This window comes from Anolis sagrei, chromosome 3 (assembly GCF_037176765.1).
Source record: "Anolis sagrei isolate rAnoSag1 chromosome 3, rAnoSag1.mat, whole genome shotgun sequence".
Classification (NCBI taxonomy): Eukaryota; Metazoa; Chordata; class Lepidosauria; order Squamata; family Dactyloidae; genus Anolis; species Anolis sagrei.
In genome coordinates this window covers 242,122,209-242,141,266 of record NC_090023.1, presented here as the reverse complement: position 1 = coordinate 242,141,266, position 19,058 = coordinate 242,122,209, and the positions used below count along the sequence as shown (strand labels likewise).

Below are 19,058 nucleotides of genomic sequence, written 5' to 3'. Positions count from 1 at the left end.
GCAAAACAATAACCATATTTTAAATGTGAGCACCTAAAACTCAAGTAGCTGGGGAAAATGCAGAAACACATTTTGTTCACATTCAACTTTTATGAATGTGGGAGAGAACCATAAATCAGGTACACTGTGTAAATAAATGTGCACATTGGGAAAAAGTATTAAAATGTGGGTAAGTGCTACTGTGAGAAGTCTTGCAAACTGATATTAAAGAAGAACCAAAGGCAAATACTGTTGGGATTTGAAGGAGATCAGTGAGGTCAAAACAGAAAAATTTCTATATCCCTTAGTAAAACACAGTTTTGCCTTGTGCAAGAGTAGTTCCTACATGTCAATGCAAATTCTTCTTTAGATAGGCCAAGGATCATTAAGTGTCCCATGTATATGTGATTTATCTCTTTTCCAAAATTTGTATTCCTGGTAACTACTATAACTCTACAATTTCCCACTCTGACCCAAATTTGCAGCTATCCCTGGACAGGTAAGCCATCTCCCTCAGTTTATTTTGTGCTGGAACTAGACCCGATGATTTGTTATTCATTCCTAGAATTTTGAGGGGAGGAATTTGAAAACAAGACCCCTCTTTTAGACACTTCTGGCAATGAGAATACATCAACCCTGTATTTACTGGGTAAAATATTTACACATTTCTAATCACACCAATGGTTAATTGGCAGAAGTGTGAGTGACATGTAAAAAGCTGTAGCTTCTCTCCATGTATGCATTTAAAACACATCCAAAATACTTCCTGTATAATATGTTCCATGTTTGAAAAATTAGTTGCAGGTGGGAGTAGAGAACAGATGACAATTGCAGGTGGAGCCTGTTACACATAGCTGAATAAAATCCCACATTTTCTGCTTTGAAATGGAATAGATGGCAGTGTGGACTCAGATAACACAGTACAAAGCAGATATTGTGGGATTTTCTGCCTTCATATTCTGGGTTATATGACTGTGTGGACGGGCCTCCTATCAGTTAATCATAAAGCAAATTTTACTTCCTCCCTCCCTCCTCCTCATCATAACTTCATTTACTTTAAAACCTCTATACTAAACTGCACGTGGAATGGCTTGCCTAAGATGTAACAAATGTAGGAGTGTTTTGATTGGGAGAGATTTAACCAAATGTTATCCTGGGGTTAGAGTTTAAAGCCGGCAGTTCAAGAGGATTATGCACAGCAAAATGAAGACATTTCAGCCCGGCCACCCTCAATAAGAATTACAGTTGCACCCCTAGTTGCTATAGGAAGTGGTGAAGATTGCTGGGAATTAAAGTCAATGTAAGTACTGTACCTTAAATCTTCTGAAAAAGGGAAAGTATCCCATCTGAAATATTGTCCTAATAATAACTGTGACCTAAACAGGTATTATGTTTGGACATTGTATATTACCAAGACTCAGGTTGACAGTAACCACACTGTCCACATGTGTGTCTGAGATACTGAAACCTTTATTTTCTGGTGGTACAGTGTACACAAATTTTGTTTCATATACCAAATCATTCAAATGTTGTATTTACACTTATTTCATACTATGTGTTTATGAAAAATAAAGATAAATTCATATTTAGTCCTGGGTCCTATCTCCAAGCTATCTCTGTACATATATGCTTTCCAAAATCCAAAACACTTCTGGTCCCAAGCATTTCAGAAAAGACATACTCAACCTGCATTAACATTTGGTCTCAATCATATTTGGAAAGCTCATTATTTAAACCAATGAACCAATTCCTTTAAAAAGATAATGTTTAATACAATTACTAATATCTGCATGGTCTACTATTTTAAGCCTAGTCATAGGTTTTCATAGCAAAAGACATTCAGAAATGACATACCAGTGCCTTCTTCTGTGCAGTACTAACATGTCTTAACCATGGCGCTACTACCTTCATCATTGTCTCCTCCCACTACTGCTGCTGACCATTTGTTGTTTGCTGTATTTAGTTTCACTTCTCAGAAAAGCCTATCTGATGTGCAGGCCCCTACCAGGAGCTGTACTACCATCAGCACACACTCTTGCCTCACAGGAACATGCAATCTCCACCATCACAGAAATGTAGCATCAATATGAGTAGGAACTAGAGAAAAATCTCAAGTCAGGACATAACACTGAATACCAAATCAGGACTATTTGTGCCATCCCATTCCCCATTTCTATTAGTGGCTATGACAACTAGACAGTGAAGAAAGCTGAGTAGAAGAAAATTAACTCACTTGAAATGTGCTGTTGGAAAGGATTCTGTGAACTGCCAAAAGAAAAATGAATGGATCCCAAAGCAAAGCAAACCTGAACTTTGCTTAGAAGCCTAGATGACTAAGCAGAGACTGTCGTACCTTGGACATATCATGAGAACTCATTAGAAAATATAATAATGCTTGGTAAGGCAGAGAAGAACAGAACCACCTTACAGGGGGAGAGACTCAGTCAAAGCAGCCACAGTCTGAGTTTGCAAACCTTTGCAGTACTGTTGATAATAGAGTCACTTGGAGGTCCTCATTCATAACGCTGGCATTAAGTCAAAATCAATTTGTCAGAAGTTAACAATAACAAACAATTGTAAGAAGATTTGCTCCAAGAGATATTGCAGGATTAATACCACAGGAAATGCAAGTCCTTTTGCTCTGAGTAGGTTCAACATGCATTTCCTTGCTTATAAGGCTGCAAAAGGGTACTTCACACTTTAAAATAATTGTGTTCTAAGATTTGACAACTGGAACACTAGCATGAGCTCAGCCTTTGTCATTTTTAATGATGTGGACACTGAGAATTTAAGAGCCCGCAAGCTCATTTCACGCCTACACTGTGACATATGAAGCGAGAGGAGGTAAAATAAAAGCTTAAAAACTCAGCTGAACAAGTTCAGTTTGAGTTGAGGAAAGCTTTATATGCTCCACTAATCCACTACTCCTTAACGTACTACTTAGGTTGAAGCAACTTGCAAAATGTCCATAATGATTTGATACTGCTTTAACTGTTATGTCTCCATCCTACATAATCCTGGGTTTTGTTGCTTGCTGAGGTACTTGAGTATGTATTGCTAGCAAGCAATACTGATGTAATTCAAATAAGGCATTCTGGAGACTGCCATTACAATTAAAATGCCCCTCAAAGTGCTACAGCTGTATTGCGTGAATGGACTCTCCTTGAATCTGATAATTATAAAGTTGAAAGGGTTGCAAGGACCATCTTGGCCAGTAGTTCTCAACCTGTGGGTCCCCAGATGTTTTGGCCTTCAACTCCCAGGAATCCTGACAGCTAGTAAACTGGCTGGGATTTCTGGGAGTTGCAGTCCAAAACACCTGGGGACAGATTGATAAATACTGATCGAAGTTAAGCCTGCACAACCTCTGGCCCTCCAGATGACCATTGGACAAGCTGGCTAGGACTTCTGGGAGTTGGAGTCTGAAACACCTGGAGGGCTACAGGTTGTGCAGGCCTGATCTAGGGTAACCCCTTGCCATTCAAGAATACATAACTAGAGCATTTCAAATAGATGGCTATCCAATTTTTGCTTTAAAATCTCTAAAGGCAGTCTATCCTGTTGTTTGACAGTTCTTTCAGTCAAGGCTGTCTTCCTAATGTTTAAACAGAATTTCATTTCTTGTGATTTAAATGCAATGTTTCATGTTCTACACCCTGGGACACCAGAAAGCCAGTGTACTCCTTCTTCAACATGACATTGCTTCGGGGATTTTAAAAATGGCTAGCCTATCACATCTCAATATTTTATTCTCCAAACTAAACATATCCAGCTCCTCAAGCCATTCCTCATAGTGCACAGTTTTCAGATGTTCCAGACTCTAAAGGCTCTTCTACACTTCCCTAAAACCCAGAATGAAGTGAGATAAAATAATCTGCTTCCTCCTGGCTTTCTGTCCCCACCCTGAATCCAAACCCCAGGTTTTCCCTTGAGGGGTGGGCAGATGACCCAGGATGGCAGGATGGCATCCAACCCTCTAGCCCCCCATTTTACCAAAAATAGAGGGGCCTGCCCCAGGCTCCTGACATGCCATTTTTGCACATCAAGAGGACTGTGCGGAGGAGATTGTGCTGCTGTCAGGCCCCGCCAGTACATTGGGGCCCATACCTGGAAAGATTCGGATCTTAGCTTAAGGTCCGGATCTTTCCAGGTGTTTAATTAATGTGGACCAGTTTTTTTCTGCATTAATTATGCTTTGACCTGAAGGATTGTTTGGATGCCTTGGGCAAAAGTGAGTCAGGTTCCGCATTTTGGGCCTGTCTGGAAGAGCTTAAGACTAAAAAGTCATGCATATACCATACATGGAAAGAGGAACAAGCAGACTACTGTTGAGTAATTACCATAACAAAAAAAAAATCCCAATATTTTCAAGAGCATACTTCCAGGTCAATGAGGACAAATATACCTCATTAACCATTGTTAATGCAAGCAGTCCCTAAGTTAGGAACACAATAGGTTCTGCAGGTTTTTTTAAAGTTGAATTTGTTTGTAAGTCAGAACAGGTACATTTTTAAGGTATAATTCCAGCCAAAAACATATCTTTTAGCTTTAGATAGCATAGGAAAGGCTTAACATCTCTGTGGTGTTTGTTTTGCTGTCAGAAGATTTCACCTCACTTTCTGTCCCTGTGAGAACTGAATTTTGAAAAGAATAAAAACAATAAAAAGCCAATGGGATTTTGGCCTGCATCAATAGGAGCATAGTGTCTAGATCTAAGGAAGTAATGCTACCCCTCTATTCTGCTCTGGTTAGACCACACCTGGAATATTGTGTCCAATTCTGGGCACCACAATTCAAGAGAGATATTAACAAGCTGGAATGTGCCCAGAGGAGGGCGACTAAAATGATCAAGGGTCTGGAGAATAAGCCCTATGAGGAGCGGTTTAAGGAGCTGGACATGTTTAGCCTGAAGAAGAGAAGGCTGAGAGGAGATATGATAGCCATGTATAAATATGTGAGAGGAAGCCACAGGGAGGAGGGAGCAAGCTTGTTTTCTGCTTCCCTGGAGACTAGGACGAGGAACAATGGCTTCAAACTACAAGAGAGGAGATTCCATCAGAACATGAGGAAGAACTTCCTGACTCTGAGAGCCGTTCAGCAGTGGAACTCTCTGCCCCGGAGTGTGGTGGAGGCTCCTTCTTTGGAAGCTTTTAAACAGGGGCTGGATAGCCATCTGTCAGGGGTGATTTGAATGCAATATTCCTGCTTCTTGGCAGGGGGTTGGACTGGATGGCCCTTGAGGTCTCTTCCAACTCTTTGATTCTATGATTCTATGGATTAGTGATAAAGTTTTAGTTGAGAGAAAAAAAGAAACTGCCTCATAACTAAATCTAAATACTTATATCAGACTTTCAGATGTTCCAAGCTGCTTCATTTACAGTTTCTCTTGGCACTTTTGACTAGAGATGAAAAGAATATGCAAAATTTCTAAAGTCAGTAAAAAAATCAAGTTTGGGAACCCATCAGCATGAAAAATGAAAGTGACGTTCTCTGCCCGCAACCTATCTTCTACAGAAAATAGCCATTTCTCCATAGAAAACAATGTTTCCATGGGGAAAACAAATTTCCATCTAAAGACCTATCTCTTCCTGCAGTCTACCTAGACAGTTCTTAAGCATAAATTTTGAGCATGTGTCATTGGTTTAATTTCCGTTTTGTGTATGTTAATACGTATTTTATAGAAATACATTTTAATATGTATCTTTTATAGACATACATTTTAATATGTGTATTTTTGTCATCTTTACAATGTTTTTAATTATTCTGTAACCCGCTTCAAGCCTTACTTTCTCAAAACAAGGAGGAAATGGTGAAATGATTTTTTATTGCCTTTCAGAATGAAGTTTATGAAGATTTACACTACTAAATCATAACAACCCCGAGAGAGGTTGGTCAGTGTTATCTTCCATAGTACAGATTTATTTATTTATTTATTTATTTATTTATTACTTTTGGAGCGAATTGAGAATACAGTTATAATGTATAGAAAAACCACAAAATTAAAAACTTGGCATTATACTAAATTTTCTTTGAGCAGAAGCTGTCTACTTTGAGTGCCTCTGGTGTCACTGTAAGAAGGTCCTCCATTATGCATGTGGCAGAGCTCAGGCTGCACTGTCGTAAGTCCAGATGAAATACTTAAGATTGGAAATTGTCATAGGAAGCGTTTAGGTTCAAACCAAGGACTCTCCGAAGTGTAGCATAGTTTCCTAGGCCAGTGGTTCTCAACCTGTGGGTCGCCAGATGTTTGGCCTTCAAGTCCCAGAAATCCCAACAGCCGGTAAATTGACTGGGTTTTCTGAGAGTGGTAAGCCAAAACACCTAGGACTAAGCCCTAACTAATATAGATAGATTACATTAAATAAATACTTAAATAGTGAACTAACATTTTTAAAAATCAGAACGATTTCAGTGATCTGCTCTAGTCAAAACTACCAATAGGAACCAAGTCCTATGTAAGCTACATAAAGCGTCAGAACAATATTCTAGCTAGCAGGTACTCTCATGGATCTAATTAATTAATGCACCTTGACACCAGTTTAACTGCTATGGCTAAATGCTATGGAACCATGGGACCTGTAGTTTTACAAGGCCTTTAGCCTTCTCTGCCCAAATTTGCTGGTGCCTCAAACGGAATTAATTCTGTAGCATAGATGTACACTCAGATCTATTCAACCCATTAACTTCAGTGACAAAGGTCTGCAACAGGGATTTTCTACATGAAATGTATGTGCTCTGTCACTGGGCTACTACAACATAGTTTGGAAAAGTTACATTTTGGACAACAACTCGCAGAATCCCACTTGTCAGGGGAATTCTGGGAAATGCAAGCCAAAATAATGCTTTTCATGTTTTGAGTTACAGTCCCTGCTCTTTCTTTATCAACTTATTTCATCATTTTGCCTAATGTTAAATTTCACTTCTCCCTTTTAAATCAGCAGCCCTGCTAGAGTATATTAAATACAGCAGTACCTGGGAACCTGGCCAAAGACTGAAACAGCACAGCTGAGGGTTCTGCTATTTCACAAGGTCCACTCAGAAAGTGTTAGTTTTGCCTGTACAATATTCTAAAATTAGCAAAAGCACACTGGGCTATATCCATCTCAAACTTAAATACACCTCCTAGGCAAAAACTGCAAGCCTTTTTTGTTTTACCTTGCTCATTTTTCCTTCTTCAGACTAGCTTACTAATGCAATGTAGCTTTTTCAACTTGAATTTGTCACTTTGGTTATTATTATGGTTTTTTCCCCCTAATATCTAGCACAGTGATAACTTGTATTGCTATTTTTATGAAATGTCTATAACATAGATGTATTTGAATGTTCTTCCCAATATGAATCGTGAGCCTTTGGGCTGAAGTGCTATTATTTTTAAATGCATTTCAGAGGTGGGTAAACTATTTACAACTTAATGGTTCAATAATATTTTCACGACAATAGTTATTAGCTAAAGATGTAAAGAATACTCAATTTTTTTCCACAAAACATTGACCTCGAGGTTTTTGCATTTCAGGGCTTACACAAACACATGTTTTATGACAATAGTCTTTGACTACAAAAATGTGCAACAATTCTTATAATTTTCCTCAACTCCCTGAATCTATGGTTAGCATGGCTACTGAGGGGTGTAGTCTAAAAGGAGAACTCTTCCAAACAGTCAGCCCACCTCATTGATTGGGGTTAGACTAAAGCAGTCATGGGCAAACTTTGGCCCTCCAGGTGTTTTACATGACAACTCCCACAATTCCTAACAGCCTATCAACCATGGGAGTTGAAGTCCAAAACACCTGGAGGACCAAAGTTTGACCATGCCTGTACTAGAGCCATAGGACCCCACAAAAATGAAAAACTGCAAATAAAGAATTGCAGGGGTTTTTTTTCATTTGAAACAATGTCTCTCTAGGAATCTCTAGGGCTTCCAGCTTGACTCTAATATCCACTTGGAGGCCCTGGGGACTCTTAGAGAGAAAATTTTAATCAAATCCCCGTATAATCAAAATCACAAAAGTCTAACTCACATATCTGAAATCTTTACTTGTAGCTTTCCATAAATTTTGAGATCAATATGGATACTTTTGCTTTGGTACCTTTCAGAGTGACTACTGCAATGAACCTGAGAGGGGAATGGCTTACAAAAACAGTTTAGCAACTTCAGCTAATGCAAAATATGGCACCCTGCCTGTTGACAGGCATGGACAAATACTCTCATGTTTCACCTATTTTGAGACTGCTACACTGGCTGCCAGTTTGTTCCCAAACTCAATTCAAAGTGTTGGTCTTGACCTTTACAGCATACAGACTGGTTATCTCAGACATCTTCTACAATTTGATCCCTCTTACGGATTTATATATTCTCTGAAGTTCCTTCTCCAGAGTCTATCTCAAAGAGTAACTACATCAGCCAGTACAACAACAACAACAACAACAACAACAACAACAACCAGATACTTCTCTGTGGCAGCTTATACTGTGGAACTATTCTTCCTCTTCTGCTAACCCTGAAGAAATTTCAGTCTTGATTTTCACAATTCCCCTTAGCAGCACATATGTTCATATTAAGATACACTGGTGAACAGAGTTTGAGAAATATAGAAATACATCAGTATATTCACACTGAGTCAAAATATGGCACAGTTATTCAGTTTATATCTTGTTCTGTTTCAATAGCAGGCATATTCCATTAGACTCTTATGAAGACCTCTAATACATACCTTTTAGGAACAAATGAAGGTACTCTGTAGATAATTGCAGGCAGCCAACATCTGAACATATTGTTGAAATACCTTTTCTCATTACGATGCAGATCTAACCATTTATAGCAATAAGACAAAAATCTGCAATAGCATCTACATCTTGATGACAATACAATTAAAGACAAGGATTTAAAAATTAATCCTTACACTTAATTAATAGTTGTTTGTCATATTAGGACTTCTGTAGGGAAAATTCTGTAGACATTTTTCTTACTGCCCAATATATGCATTATAATTTCTCTATTATATGAGGGAAACCTAGACAGTGTTGTGTATGTGATGTTCTAAATAAGCAAATGAATGAAAATAATTAGCTGAGGTGTTAGAACTGAAAATATCTGGGGAATATCTATGTCTCAAGTGCTCTGCAGTTCCCAAATAATGACTGGTCTCCACAGGCTTGTGTTCACAATCAAGGACAGAGACCTTATTCAATAATATATTGAAAACAATGAAGAGATTGTGCTTTATGTCATAAAAAGGTAATAGACAAACTCCTTCTCTTCCACCCAGAACTGACTCAGTATTCATCGGGTTTTTTTTAGAGAACCCTAACTAAGAAAGTAACTTCTGATGAATGTTGCAGACTTCATTCCTTGATACTCTTTATGCTATGTATGACTGTATATATGTATTTTATACATTCATGTCCCACTTTTTTGAAAAACTCCCTACAAGACATAATAAAACATCACATAATTAATAAAAACAGCAGGATCAAAATAAATCACTCTGTGTCACTGCTTCTCAGATTTTGAATTAACCCATGTGTGTATCCTGGAGGTTACAACTATAGCACACTGCTTTTGAAAACTATATTTGTCACACACATTTACATGTTCATGGCACAAGAAATATAAAGAACTCATGGTTTTCTATGATGTATTTTGTTCCAACAGTGTAACTTCTGATGCCAGCAGTCTAATAAATTCTCTAAATATTTTAAAGAGTAAAAAAACCCATAAAATATCAGGATAAAGGTTCATGAAGGTGTTTAAGAACTTGATTGCAAGTACGCACACATAGCCTAAGACTAGGCAATAACCAACATCTTGTCATTGATGTTTTTCCCCAGATACAATTGTTACTTGTTTCTGCTGACAAAGCAAATATCTCTCTATAGGCCTGAGAAGAAAGTCAGCTAAGGTAACACATGTGAACCAACTTGGAACCACTTATCCCAAGATGAAGCAGAAGTATGTCAAGTCCATAAATAGCTGATAAATCTATTCTTTACCATTGGCCCAAGTGAACCTTGAATAATGTAAATAAACTTAAATATGAAAGGAATTAAGCTGTTTTCTCTCATGGTGACTGACCACACACACTAGTCATGCCAATAAGCCACGAAAGTTACTAGCCTACAAAAACATTTACAAGCTCATTTGGGCCCTCATATATATCCATGTGAGTAATTTCATGCTGGATTACTTTTGCGGCTTGGAGATGTTGTTAAACTTAAGAAGATTAAGTGGAATCAGTGACACAAAGCATCTGTACCTACCTACAGCTGTTATCTAGCTGTGTGACATCCTCACAGGCAAGCTAGCCAATGTCCAGTAAGCTCCAGTTTAGACTACTGTAGTGTACCATACATAACATCATACATGCCTTTAAAGACTATGGCTATTTCAATGACTCCAAAATACAGCTGTTCTGACTATGAACTGGGATGTGTCATGCAGAATACATCAGACTAGACTTTTAAACAATTTTCTTGGTATTAGTACTATTCCAAGCACAGTTCAAAATGTTTGCTTTGACATTTAACAACCTACATTGCATGGAGCTGAAATACATAAAGAACTATCCAGTCCCACATGAATTTCTTCAGAGACTATGATAACCTTCAGAAGACTTTCTTTATTGTCCTTTCCTTCTGTAGAAGGTGAAAAACAAAAGGACTCTTTCGGTGGTAGCAGTCCACTCTCTCCCAAAAAATGGGAAAGTTACTCTTTGGAGTAGTCATGCAGGCTAGAAGATGCTGGAACCTGTAGTTCCACAAAGTAGTTTTCCCAAACTATGCCTCCATTCCAAAAAATTAACTTCTCATAAGACATCTTGTCTTTTCAACACTCAGCAATGGCATTTTTATTTACACCAATCTTTTAAGCATCTATTCGTTTTAATATTGACTGCTGCTGGAGACTCTCTGCACAATCCATTCCAGTGTTCAACTTTGCATTGACATTTCAAACTTTTCTATGTCATCCTATCATTATATGCTTCTTAGACTCTTAGTTAAACTAAGAGACAGGATATAAAATAAATAAAATATTTGTGGTCTCACAGATGAGGAATGAAACAGAAGCACCTCTCTTATAAGTTTACAAAAGCTTCCCAAACTGGCATGACATGGCAATTCTCATTTCACCAAAGGGGACCAGACAAGAGACTATTGACTGACTGTCCAGTCAATCAGTAAAATGCACACAGTTATAAATGAGGCAGAGTTAAAGATCTATACCCATTGCAGCAAACTCCTAATATAAATAAACATCAGGTCACCAGATGTGGCAGCTGGACACACACACAAAGTTTCTCTTCCAGTTACCGATGCACAGGATAGGCCAAAAAGACATGTGATGCTTCTGCAGAATTTAACTCAACTGTAACTTTAAATCCATGATATCATGCTTATTGTAAAAGTAAGAAGATACTATAATAATACTATAATGATTTATGTTATGATAACTACATCATAGCTAAACCACAGTACTGACAATTTTGGAACATTCACATTACTGCTGCTGTTGCTGCCTTTCTAATTGCTCCATAGATGCACCATTTGAATGGGCAGATATCATCAAGCAGCACAACCTGACCGAGAACACCTATAGCCTTTAAACATAGATATGATGAAGGTCATACAGTAGCAAAATTAAATGGCAAATCCTTGCATCATCAGCTTAAACAACTTCCTATCAACATTTTAAATATCTGTTTATCATTTCTAAATAAACCAGAAATGCAAGCAAAGACAAAATGACTTCATAATCATAACAGCAACATAATCCCTTTGATTTGAGGTCTATTCCACAACAAGAAAATCTAAACTGCCCTGGGATATCACACACTCAAATGATTTGGCATGGCACTCACTAACTAAAACAAACAAAACAAAGAATCGGCTTTCCCCACTGTTACTGTCACCAACCTCTGTCAAGACAAACAAATTCAATCATAAACAAGATGGAATTGAAGATTTATCTTTAAAAAATGCAAATATGACAATGTAACATTAGCACTATTTCATTTTAATGAAAACAATCAAGAACTCACATTTTTCCTGTAGCTTCTACTTTGTCTAAGATCAGGTTTATACATTACCAGCATTTCTGCTGTATACATTATCCAAATACATTACTTTCCATATACATTTGTTATTATTTTCTGAAACATAAAAATTTACGTTGATTCTTGACCAGATGGACAACACATACTTAGATTAAAATCCCACCCATTCCATTTAAATCACCTGAATGAAATTTAGGATGGGATGACCATACATAGTATAGTAATGTGACTGTTGGCCTTGGACTCGGAAAGACTGGGATTGAAATCTCTACTCAGCCATGGAAAGCGACTGGGTGGCCTTGAGCAAGTCATACTTTCTCAGCCTCATACTTTCTCAGCCTAGGGAAGTGGCAATCTACCCACCCCATTTTTTTAATCAAAACCCCATGATAGCTTTGTTTTAGGGTTTACTTTAAAGTTGCCAAGAAAAAAAATTGTTATGTTAAGATAAACAATACAATGCCATGCATTTTGATTTGGAAGTAAGCTACAACACGTTCAATAAAGCTGCCTATCAAATTAGGATGCACAGGATTGCAGTGTAATACATAGATTTGTTCATTATTTCAAGCTACAGTAGACTCACTGAACCAATGGGATTTAGGTAATTGCTGATTTCACTAAGTGCAACTTATTTAATGGATCTCTCCAACTGGTAATAACAATAGGGCACTAGTTGTACTCTGTATGATCTGCATACAAAAATCTAGGATTGCAAGGAGAAAGGACTAGGCCAGAAGATGTCTTCATAACTGACTACTGAAAGTAGAAATATCCTTGACAACAACAGCTCCACACAACTTAACCACCAGGTATACTGAAGCAGTAATATATGTATAATACAATCACTATATAAATAAGAGCCCCTGGTGGTACAATGGGTTAAACCCTTATGCCGGCAGAATTGCTGACCAACAGCTCAGTGGTTCGAATCTGAGGAAAGCGGATTAACTCCCTCTGTCAGCTCCAGCTCCCCATGCGGGGACATGAGAGAATTCTCCCACGAGGATAATAAAACATCAAACATCCGGGCATCCCCTGCGCAATGTCCTTTGAGACAGCCAATTCTCTCACACCAGAAGTGACTTGCAGTTTCTCAATTCACTCCTAACACGAAAAAAAAACCCTATAAAAATATGGTTTTCAAAGCTGAAACGTGTATGAATTATCACTTCCCTAGAAATGGTAGTCAAATGTTTTCTTAAAATCTGGCACAATTTCAGGAAAACAGTATTCACAAACCTTTAATGTTTTATGTGCTGGTCAGAGACAGAAAGAATCCAAATTCACTCACAGACCTAATGAGCTATTCTCTTTCACACACACACACACACTTCTCTTTCACACACACACAGAGAGAGAGAGAGAGAGAGAGAGAGAGAGAGAGAGTACTTGTAGTCAACTCTTCTATTTAAAAAATCAAACCAGAGTTTTCTATGCTCTAAATATGAACAAAATGACTGCAGAATGAACTTTTGAAGTAGGACAAGGCCTCTTTCAACCAGATGCATCTACCAAAAATGACTCCAGCCTATAATGTGTGCATCAGTCAATTTGTTAGTTTTTAAAATAGCATCTGACGCTTCACTTGCTTTCTCTAGTACCTATACTGTGATTCTTCTTGAATTTGCAACATGGTGCAGCTTACAGTGACAAAGTTATCCTATGATACAACGACATAGATGAAGGAACACTTTCAAGAAAACAGAACATGGCCTATAACACCTAAAGAAGACAGGTAATGATCATAATCTCCATAATTCAAAAAAAATCAATCACATTAAAAAGGGTAAAAATCACATTAAAGCGGGGGGAGGGGGATAAGTATTACCAAAACTTCAAGGTTTTCATGTTTCAGTCATCATTGTGCCGTAGCCTTGTAAAGAAATAGCATTTACTCACTTTCAATGAATCAAAGCAGGCGATTACGCGTCCATTTTCAACTTGGCAGCTTTTCGATGGATGTGCAAATTTACATTCCGTATCTGGTCGTGAGCAAGTCCCTCTTTGGAACTCTCGACACACTTCCAGTGTTAGCCATTTTGTGTCCCGGATTGGTGTGACACTTACAGCCATGTTTAGATTTTACAGGTAGTTAAAAATTGTCAATGAAATGAACAAATTAAAAAGAAGAAGAAGGCCAAACTGATAAGAATCGAAACGATGAAAAATGTCACCTCCAAAATATTTCCCCAAACCCCAAGCCCAATGTTAAAAGATGTAAAATCGTGTTGTTGCAACAGCAAGGAAAAGGTTTCCACTAGAAAGTCACAGCATGAAACTGTCAATTGAAAGAAGGGGAGGGTTTTTTGTACTTAGAGAAATGCTAAGATTGTTAAGTAAAATCAGCATTTAAAAGTGTGGCCTGGAAGGAGCCTTGTGCTCTCATTTACTCATTCCAAGTGCCAAATTGGAGCCCAAAATGCAAGCAGCAAAATGTGGCAGACCCTTCGACACAGAATTTCCAAGCTGCTGTCAGGAAAAGTTGTCTGAAAGGTGATCTCCACACAGCTGAATTTGCAATAATTATTAATAATTTAATTTTGAATTTTTGGTGTGGTGCAATTGGTATCGATTAGTTTGGCACAGACAGAGGCAGCAGTTTAGAGCAACAAATCGAAGATTATTTTTTCTCCTCTCTTTAATTTTTTTTCCTTTCTGGCAGAAGGCAGGTCACTTTTCCAGCAAACTTTTACTTCTATGAGAATAACTAAAGCAGCCTAGGGCAATGCTGGACGCTTAGAGCTCTTTCTCTTGATTAGAAGTAGAAATGAGGGGAGGGGTGGCTGGACTAGAGGTGGAGGGTAGATGTGCTGTCGTCGCAGTCTAGCTGGCAGCAAGCAAGGCAAAAAGCAGGGACTGCTCTAGAAGCGGTTCCAAGCAGCAGAGACGTCAGGAAAGGCACTTCTTAGTACCAACCTGTAGAAAAAACAGATACGTTAAAATTTACCAAGCAGCATTTCACTGATGTCTCACAGCATAATCACGTCGCCATGTGCTCCCTCCATCTACTACTGCACAGCATGACACTCTTTCCTGACTCAAACAAAATACTTACAGTACAGCATTTTGCAGACAGCCATCGTAGATTTTATTAAAAACGGAGCCGTTTTCCCCTTCTGAAGCAATGCATGATCAGGAGATAACCAATCACAGATAGGGTTGCAGCAATATTCTGGGCAGGAAGCCAATAGTGTGGGCTGTCTTATGAAAGGTCGCGCCTCTCAGACATTCATTACTATGCTATAAGCAGAGAAAATGTCCATCGGATGCGACTTATCGCACTGCAAGAGGACAACCATGTGGGTTTTGAATTTACCCAACATGCAGTTAGAGGATTAAACCATGTTAGTTTTCAAACAGCTTCCAACTTATGCACAAGTGCCCAGGGTAGTCCAGACAGAAGGAGAAAGAGAGAGGAATAATAATATATATTTTTAAAAGAACGAAAGGAAAGAAGCAACTGCAGCTCATTCTTTCTCTCTCTCTCTTTTTAAGACTGTTTTTTCCCCCTGCTTTGCATTGAGCACGGCAAGCACAGAGCACGCCTACTGTATCTGACAGATGAATATATAAAAGGAAAAGGGGAGTTCACAAATGGTACGGTCTCCTGACCTATCCAATTCACTTCCTTCTGAACTAGAAGTCCTGCCTCCCTCGAGTAAAAGCAGCACTTTCCTTTAAGCGCTGTGCAACTATTTTGTGCTGTCAGCAGAGAGACTGCCAGTATATATAGCCTTGGCAGGTTAGATACAAACAACAAATCCCTTCCCCACTCCCCCTCCCCACAAGCAAAAACTCAGGTCGTACAAGGGGAGGTGGAAACCGTAGTGCTGTCAGGATGCCTGGCAACACAACACAAGCCAATCTGCGGGGATCAAACGATGCTTTCACAGTAATCTGAAATATCAAGCAGGCAATCTGATTTGAGCAACATGATACGCTTCAGAGCTACACTTCCGAATTAAAGAGATAGCACCAGAAAGTGCCTACTGCTACTGAGGCTGATATTCACACCACTAGTACCTTCCTCGGGAGTTTATGCCTCAAGATGGCTTCTTGAAAGGAACAGTTTGCTTTGCATTTTACTAGTTGGGACAGTTTTTGCAAGGGGTGGAGGGGGTGGGTGAAAATGGTAATGATTATTATTCAGAGAAGCAAACAACTGCGGTATTTCTTAGCCCTTGGGAAAAAGGAGAGCTGCTGTAAATTTTATAAACCAAATTAACTCAAAAGGACATATGCAAAGTTAATGCTGTTTTATTCTCATTTAGTTAGTTCTGAATAGAACAACTGCTTCTCTGTTTTCTCACTCTCTAGCACAGAGCTTAATGTTGGTGACACACCATTTTTATACAGGCATCATTTCTTGACACAGTAATTCAATTTTACTAGCAAACCGGACATTAAATCAACTCTGTATAAGAGATACAGACATATACATAAATTATAATAATAAAATGTATGGGATTGCATCATATCCCATGAAAAACTTTCATTTATATATTTTTAAATATATGATTTATTGGTTATGCCATATAGACCAAGGGGTTTCTTGTTATATTTGTGCACACACCTATACGCTGCAGCCGACACACTAACATGTCGTAACAAAGAGTTTGGAGAGCTCTATCCTAGCATTGTATTTTCTCTTTCTGTTTCTCCCTCTGTATTCTCAAAACTCTCTTGACATGCACAATCCACAAAAGTAAAGAATGAAAAGGAGTGGTGTTTTTTTTTCCCCATATACTTCATATTTGATATGAAGATATGGAAAAGCTATTGTGTACCATCACAAGCCATCCTGAGTCCCCCTTCGGGGGTAGAGAAGAGATGGGGTAGAAATACTGGAAATAAATAAAAATAAACATCCAAAGTATCAGTAAATTCCAGAGGCAAATATGTTATGACAGACAAAATGACCTTTGAGTATTCCTTGCCTATGAAAACTCTATGACATTCATGGATTCACCATAGGTTGACAATTTGAAGACACACACACACAAAGGTGTAGGTACACAGCAAAGTTACACTAATTTCACAATTTAACAGTCATGGCTCCATCCTAGAAATCTTGGATATGTCATTTGGAGAGACCATAAGGATTCTGCTCTTGTAAACTGCCCTACTCCACTCCCATGAGCTAAAACACCAGAACTTTCTAGCAGAAAATTCTATGTACCATCTCAAAATACAATTCCCAGGAGCCTGGAGGACAAAAATTAGATATTTAAAGCATTATCAAAATCCAATAGCTGCATAGTGCAGATATATTCTATGTTAATTCTAAAAGTTTAAGCAAAAATTGAAGATTCTGACTAATTGAGAAGCAAGTAGTATGAACTTCAGAAGGCTTTCTATGGATATTGTTTAGCCATCTGGCTAATAGTTGAGAGGTTTCTACTGCTCAAATCAACATGGACTGCCCTTCTACTTGAGGCGAAAATATCATTGAAAACACTGGGATTTGCTTCTGTGTATATATGAATAAGACAGCACTGTTACTGTCATTGCTCAGCAATGACCTGGGGTATGTAACTGATATTAATAGATTGCTGATGCTTTATATGGTTAGTTAGAGATACAACTGGGTGGGGTTTTTTTTGTCTATACTAAAGATTTACAGAGAGTCCATGTTAACTCTTTAACTCTGATAAATGAATTGCCTGGATTAAACCACTAAAGTTCTCTAGAATAAAATTGCAAGAACTTCAACAAATGACAAATTCCAGAATTCAGTTGAATCACCACAACAGTCAAAGTGGCATATAACTGCTATAACATATGCTAGGAGTGGGGAAAGTATGGCTTGTGAAATTCATCTTATGACTGATGAAGCCTCTCTGCAATCCCACAAAGTCCTAAAAGACCCCCATGTTTGTTTGTTTTTTAAAACCAGATTCTTGGATGACATTCTACCTGAAAATAGAGCCAGGACACCTCAAACCATACACTGGCATACTGAGGCTAGCCTTTTCCCAACCCCAAAACCTAAAATATTCTTCCGTTTTTTTAAAAAACAAAACAAAACCTAATTTCAGTTATACATTTGCTGAAACTTACAACCAAAAGTGATGTGACATCATTTCTTATGTATCAGAACATGGTAATGCAGCCAACAGGAGGGCAAGTGGAGATAATTGTGCCCTCTTCTAACACAAAAGCTTGCACCTCAGATGAACCCTATGTCTTCCCAGTAGCCCACTTTAGGAAGTAAAGGCAACATTGTAGTTGTTACCTTCCATCCCATAATCAAAGTCCTACTATTTCATTACTAACAAATTTAGAAATTACCACCTAATTTCTTACAAAGTATTCCCAAAAGCAACGACCAAGGGTGGATCTACCCTGAATCCTTATCCAAGTTCGATCCAGTGTGGTATACGCCGGATCACTCTGGGATGGATTATACATTCATCCCAAAGGCCACTGTGGAGGCAGGAGGGATTCCCAAATGCCCAGCAGCCCCAAACATGAATTGGTAGCTGGACAGCCACACTATCATTCCCTTCCCAGTTTTCTTGTTGTGGCAATCCCTGGATGTGACGTGGGTCCTGTCAGTGAGACATCAGATGTATTGACATCAGCAAGGAAAGGGGAAAGGAAGACGAGGAATCACCTCCTCCTCTCCCCTGAGCAACATCACTGTAGGCAATGACTGATGGGCATGACCCATGTTGTGCCCAGAGACCACAGTAACAAGGAGATTTGGGAAGAGATGGTAAGAGCCATTCTGTGTCCAGGAAACACAGGTTGGCTGTGTAAATATGTATTGCTGGTTCCATCTTGGAGCCAGACCAACTGCTTAGTAAGGGTAAAGGAACTGTTTACATGTGTCCAAAATCAAAGGATCCTTCAAATTCTGCAATAAAATTCAGAAACCATTACTTTGGTTAACATGAGTCAGGGCTGCATTAAGAGGGACTTATCCCACATTAGCCTGGATCATCCATGTGTAGTTTCACCATCACTGAGCTGATCTGGGTCCTCTCTGTGGTAAATGGTCAAGAGTAAATGTACCACAAGAGT

The 19,058-nt window shown here is 38.5% G+C and overlaps 1 protein-coding gene across 27 annotated transcripts in view; it reads right to left on the bottom strand.

Moving 5' to 3' along the window:
• Window positions 1-19,058, bottom strand: part of MBNL1 (muscleblind like splicing regulator 1) — a 213,943-nt gene that overhangs the window by 156,076 nt on the left and 38,809 nt on the right. For 23 of the 27 annotated variants that reach the window (XM_067465996.1, XM_067465992.1, XM_060767691.2 and 20 more), the window contains exon 2: window positions 13,932-14,948. The exons of 1 other annotated variant lie outside the window; for it this stretch is intronic. In XM_067465996.1, coding sequence (XP_067322097.1) covers window positions 13,932-14,105 — 174 coding nt within the window. In that variant the 5' untranslated portion in view covers window positions 14,106-14,948. Of the gene's footprint in view, window positions 1-13,931; window positions 14,949-14,979; window positions 14,999-15,087; window positions 15,527-19,058 lie in introns of those variants that run through there. 3 more of the 27 variants (XM_067465993.1, XM_067466000.1, XM_067466001.1) reach the window with 3 other exon arrangements.